Source organism: Gallinula chloropus, assembly GCF_964237585.1.
Source record: "Gallinula chloropus genome assembly, chromosome: 5".
NCBI lineage: Eukaryota > Metazoa > Chordata > Aves > Gruiformes > Rallidae > Gallinula > Gallinula chloropus.
Window position 1 is genome coordinate 22,383,198 of NC_140090.1, and position 6,000 is coordinate 22,389,197.

Below are 6,000 nucleotides of genomic sequence, written 5' to 3' on the forward strand. Positions count from 1 at the left end.
AAAGCTTTCGTGAAGGTTTGGGGTTTGACTTAATCCTAAAAGCATATATTACTCACAAAAAGCTAGGAACAGATGCTCCCATACAACAAACTGGACAATGCTGCTAATTAAACAGACTTAGGGAAGCAAGTGGAGGTTGTGCTATCTTTTCAGTTTACCTGAGCTACAGACTTTCTAAGCATGATAAATCATTACAGGAGTTAGTCACAGTGCTATTAAACATTTCAAGGACAAAGTCTGACACAGCCAGAGGTAAAAAACATCTCAAGAACTCAGTTTGGAAACAGGCATTTGTTTTCCCAATGGAAAGTTTCAAAATTACAAATGTCAAACAGCACTCAGTCATTACATTTATGTTAATTAAAGCCTTTCAAGGTAATCACATAATTGAAAATGAGTTTAATCTCTGTGTTACAAAAGCAAAGCGAAATATAAAGGGGTGATGGCAGTTACCTGACATTTTCTGCACTGCCTGTAATGCTGAGTATTTGTAAGTTTATTCAGAAAACTTCAAGACAGAGACAAATTCAGATCCCTTGCAAATACCTTGGACAGCTGAGTGGGCTTTACATTCCTTACTGGCTTCATGTGTGGCAACAGGAGACTAAAAATATCTTATGTACCATAATGCAAACCCAGTCTGTGAAGTTCTGTTAATAACTGTATGGTATCCCTCTCTTCACTACTGTAGGAAAACCAGTAACTGTCACACAGAGCAGTCCTTAAGGTCTGCAGAGATCAAGCAGCAGGAGGATTTAAGGAGTCAGGTCATCCACAGCAAGTAACAAATCTTCCCAGACATCATTTATCACCAGCTTCTACAGAATTGAAACATGTATTTTAAAAAGTCTCATTTATGCTTATTGCCATAGCCATGGAACAACTCAAAATCATGGAGATACGTGTATGTTCCATCTTTCCTGAAATTATTAGATCAAATTTTGTTCTTAAACCCTGCTACAGATGTCAACAATTACAGATCTCTAGCAGGGGTCAGATGCAGTGCTAGCAGCAATAGCTACCTTATACATCCCCTGGGAGCTCTGCAGACTCCTTTTGACTCAAAAGCCTTGTCAATTTTACAGCTGTCAGAAAACTTTGAAAAAGGGATATTAATAATGTACTCTTTGCTGCTGAAGCACAAATACTGTTTTAAGGTGCCAGTCTGTAAATTATATCTATTTCCTACCCATACACCCAAAGGGCAAGTTGTCTATTATCAAGTACAATGGTCAGAGCTCCATCACTGCAGAACCCTGATCTGAGAACATGTTTTTTCTTGCCCAAACACCTTCTGAATGTTTTGAATTCTCCAGCTCTATCAGACACCTGCTAAACAGCAACTGCAAAAGACAGAGATGGTTTCTTCATAATCACCAAAGAGGTGCAGAAGGAAAACAGCAAGAATGTCAAGGCCAGCCTGGCCTCAGGAACATCTAAGAGGAGGAGAAACACAAACCTCCTCCTCTAGTGGCTATGGATGTCTGGAATGGCACTCATGTTTCAGTGGAACCTTTTAGTCTAAATAAAGCTGAAAAAAAGAAGCCACTTGGATACATTTCTCACTATGGCTCTGCTCTAAGCTGTGGTAAGGACCAGAAATAATTTTTGCTACCACCCAGGATTTTTTTTCCTCTGTCAGTTTCAGATGCACCAAAAAAATCTATGTATAAGTAAAATAAAAGATACTTCCTTTAGTGAGATAAAAGCGGGATTTTCTAAAAAGTTGATGAGATATTAAAGGTATATTACTAAAAAAGATTTTTGGGAAGTGCAAAAAAAGTTGGAATTCTTTATTTTAAAGAGCACAAAAGACAAAACCCATATACCAGGATTCATTCCCACTCAGTATCATAGAAAATATGAAACAAAAAGGCAGACAATGGGGAAGAAAGCATTGCTTTGACACAAAGAATTGGAAGCAGGGGGGGGCAGTGGGGGTAGGGAAGCTACTGAAATGAGATACAGAAAGATATCCCTGTAACAACTATAGGAAAAAATATGGCCAAGTTTCACTGAAAAGGGAAGCATTACAAGCTTCAACTTCAGGGCCTTAAAAAGAAAGTTCACTGACAGTAATGCTATTAAATACAGATTATTCTGCCAATCCAAGTGGGGCATATGGCAAGAACCATATTATTTTTAATGGGAAACTGTTCACAGTTGCTACTAACCATCTCTCAGTTGTGTAACTGATAATCTGGTACAGGTTGGTTCCTGTGGCTTTCAGGGAAGCAGCTGTAATTCAACAGTGCTACTTACCAAAAACTGAGTTTTGTCTGCACAAGAGCTTCCATCACAGTTGGCACAGAGATTTCTACTAATGCTTTGAATTAAGTCTGTCATAGACATAACAGAGAAAGCAGGAAAAGTCTCTTACAGCCACTGCTTCAGTAGGATTTCAGCAGTGGCCAGTAAAACGCTGCCTACAGCAGGAAACCAGCAGTCACTCAACAAACCTATTTACAGCATGCTCTACACTGTCCTCAGACACTCACTGCACAAATGCAAGGGGAAATGGACTGATGACCCTCCGGCTCTCACAGCCCTCACCAGACTCGTTATGCAGTTTCTAATAGCAGCACTCCCCCCTCTTCAGTGCTCCAGGTCACCACTAAAGTGGCATTAACTACAAGAAAGCCATATAAAGTCAGCTTCTCTATGGAGAGGATAAAAAAAAAACAAACCAAAACAAAAAAGGCAACAAAACTCATATTTTGCCATTCCCCAAACATTTTCTGGGGTACAGCACTGGCTTGTGTTTAGCAAACTAGGAAGTTACAGCTTTCGGCTACAGGAAGTACAGGAGTCAACAGATTCTTTTACTGCCTTCTAATCAGTACCAGTGAGTCCTGACCCTGCATGAACAAAGTGTGAAAGTAGGTTATTAAAGATGTTATAGTTCATTCATGTAATAGTAGAAAAAGAGAAGTATGCTTGAGAAAGCCTGGGCAGTTTCCTACTTCCCATTCTGGTCTGTATCTCCCAATTCTCCTCCCAAACTTTAAGAGGGACTTGAACAACTGGAGTCTGCCATGAGACTACGGGTAAACACAGTCTGAACTGTGGAATGACTTGTTTTGAGAGTATTATTGGTGAGGGAAGATCAGACACCTCAATTTTTTGTTAGCACTACTCATTATCCAGCCTGCCCTGTAACTTCTACTTCTGGAATGTTTTACCTCCAAGATACTAGTATTAACATTCCTACAGCTTGTTCACCAAGCCAGTATAAAAAAACCCCACAGCAACATATATATGGTTATTATTTGAGAAAATTCTAAAGCCTTAAATAACAGGAACTAGTAATTTGATATTTTTTTCACAGTTAATTCTGAAAACAAGTCTGAAGTTTCAGTGTGGTCACTATTACGAAGCTGCTGTGATTCAGAATTCATTTGTTATAAATTTTCTAACAAGAGGGAAGTTGTGCAGATTTGACTAAAAGCCATGAACTTACACCTTAAAGGGGTCTTTAGAGCTTTGAAAAACACACCACAAAAATGTTATTTCCTGTGTATTTTTGATTGCAAAAGAATAACAGAAATAAATACTTCCAATGTACTTACCTTGATAGGAGCTGTTGAGAACTTGACTTTTCGGTCTGGCTCGGGATCTTCCTCTTCAGAAAGTCCAGGAAACTCCTCATATTCACTGTCATACATATACTCCTCCTCTTCCTCCTCTCCCTCCAAAATTTCTTTGCCTTTAGGCCCTTGGTTTTCTGACTCTGTATCCCTGTCATCATCAAAAGCTGCATTCTCTATTCCGAAAGCACTGACACTCTCGCTCTGCTTTTCCACCACGTGCTCCTCTTCTTCAGCATCCCCTTCCTGCACTAGAACATCCTGAATCCGCTTAACTGGACCATCTTTCACAGATATCCCATCTCTTGCTTCTTCCTGATTGGTCTCGCTGCCTTCTGTAAACTCTTCTACCACCTCCAAGGAGTAGTTGCTCCTCTTCCCTTCCTGTACCTGACATCCAAGCAGCTGATCCTCTCGAACGTGATCTTTCTCCAAACCCTTTTCAGGCCCTGAGGTTTCATCTTGTGCAACCAGCTCTCTGTAAGTCCCCTCGACAGGGGAAACACAGGTGAGAACACCATCCAGTCTCTGCTGAGCACCCTGACCAGGCGTATTGCCCATATCCCACAGGTTTCTCTCGAGTACCAGTTGCTCTCTTTTGCCTTTTCCAAGCACCTCACTCAGCTCATCTCTGAGAATCACAGGAGCTTTGGTGGACACAGCCTTCTCTGAACATCCTTCAGCAGCACTAGATGAATCCAAACTGTGGTGGCCTCTCAAAGGGTCCTGATTCAGAGGACTATCACCTTTGGAAATTTCTTTGGATTCTTCAGTATCACTGTCACCCAGAAAGCTTTCCAGCCTTCTAGAAATGGGCCCTGCATTCAGGAAGGAGGATTTGGAACCACTATTGGGATGCTGCTGCTTCAACTCCTCATTACCCTGATTTTCAACTTTCTCTAGTGCAACTGGAAGACTTGCTTCTGTATTAAAACTGAAGTTGTCCACCACATTGCTGCAATCAGAAGCTGAACTGCGTCTTCTCTTATCCTCACTTCTCTCACATTTGCTGGGGGAATATCTGTCCACTGAGCTCCGCTGTTTTATATTTCTCTCAAATAGCTTCCTTGTCTCCGAAAATTTTTCTGCCAGGGCAACTTTGTCCAAGTCTCCCTCATCATTGCTACGGATGACCTTGTCAGCAGCAGAAGGCACACACAGTGAATCCACAGGACTGCCACAAGGGCTAGTACTTGTGTTAAGAAGATTATTTTTTTGGACAATGAGGAAAGATGGGCTACCTGGAGAAGGTCCGTACTCAGCTGTTGTGGCCCGGCTGATTAACTTGGTTTCAGCAGGTGGACTGCTTTCACAAGAGGGTGTGGAAGAAGAGCCTCCCATTTGCAGAAACATATTTTTAATCTTGTGTACTCTATTGCCATAAGTGGCAGCTCTGCCTCGACTGTGTGGGTCATTTCCCCCGCCATTGGAAGAGGTGCTCAGCTTCTGATGTAAGCCTGTTTTATTGGAAGCGTTTTCAGGATTGTTCACACCATCAAAAGAGCATTTGATAGCATGGAAATCGGATTTATAGGCATTTCGGTGTGGAGAAGCACTTCTTAAAGTCCTTTCTCCTTTGCCTTCGGTTTTCATCATTGTCAGCGAGAAAGCTCCCTCGACTCCTGACGAAGAATGGGAAGGACGACTCCCAGGCACAAAGCTTCCACCCGCCAACACCAGGCAGAGCCGATACCACAAAAGATCGGAGGAGCAGCCCTTCGCTCGGCCAGCCTCCCTTCTCGCACAGAAACGGGGCGCAGGGGAGTATACGTGGAGAGAAAGAAATCACAGCGTGTAAATGGCCACATCGGGCATTATCCCCAGCGCGGATCGCGGTATCCGGAAAGCCATCTGCAGAGAGACAGAGAGTTTTCATTAACTCGGGGCCTCGCCGGCGTGTCACACGAATCCGAAACTCGGGGTCGGAAACGCCGCCCGAGTCCTCCCCGCGGGATAAAGCCCATTGTGTCCGCCGGGACGCGCGGACCCGGCTGCTCCCAGCCGCTCGACCGGGCGCCGACCCGCCGGGGGATGCGGCGGCGAGCGGCACCCCCCCGCCGCTCCCGGCTGCTCGCCCCTCCCGCCAACGGCCGTCCCGGGCTGGGCCGGGCCGGGCCGGGCGGCGGGGGAGGGGGCAGCGTCCGGCTCTTCCTGCCGCCGGGGTGAGGCTGGGCCCGGGCCAGACCCCGTCGCACGCACCGCGGCTCGGTCAGCTGGAGAAGCCGGGCACCCCCGGGCTGCCCGGAAGGAGGGAAGCCGCAAGTTCGGCCCCAAGTTGGGGCGTCCCCGTGGCGGCGCCTCTGAGCCGAGGGGCCTGCGGGGCGCGCAGCGGAGCCGCCTCAGCACCTCGCCCCAAACTTTCGGAGCCAGCCTACCTGGGGGCGGGGGTCCCACCGGCTCCTTCCCCTCAGCG

At 45.3% G+C, this 6,000-nt stretch overlaps 1 protein-coding gene across 2 annotated transcripts in view; it reads right to left on the reverse strand.

The window, feature by feature from the left end:
* Positions 1-5,183, reverse strand: part of LOC311192006 (neurabin-1-like) — a gene marked incomplete at its 5' end in the record, with an annotated part of 39,587 nt that extends 34,404 nt beyond the window's left edge. For both annotated transcript variants that reach the window (XM_084264383.1, XM_084264384.1), the window contains one exon: positions 3,570-5,183. In XM_084264383.1, coding sequence (XP_084120509.1) covers positions 3,570-5,183 — 1,614 coding nt within the window. The remainder of the gene's footprint in view (positions 1-3,569) is intronic.
* Between the last annotated feature and the right edge of the window lie 817 nt (positions 5,184-6,000).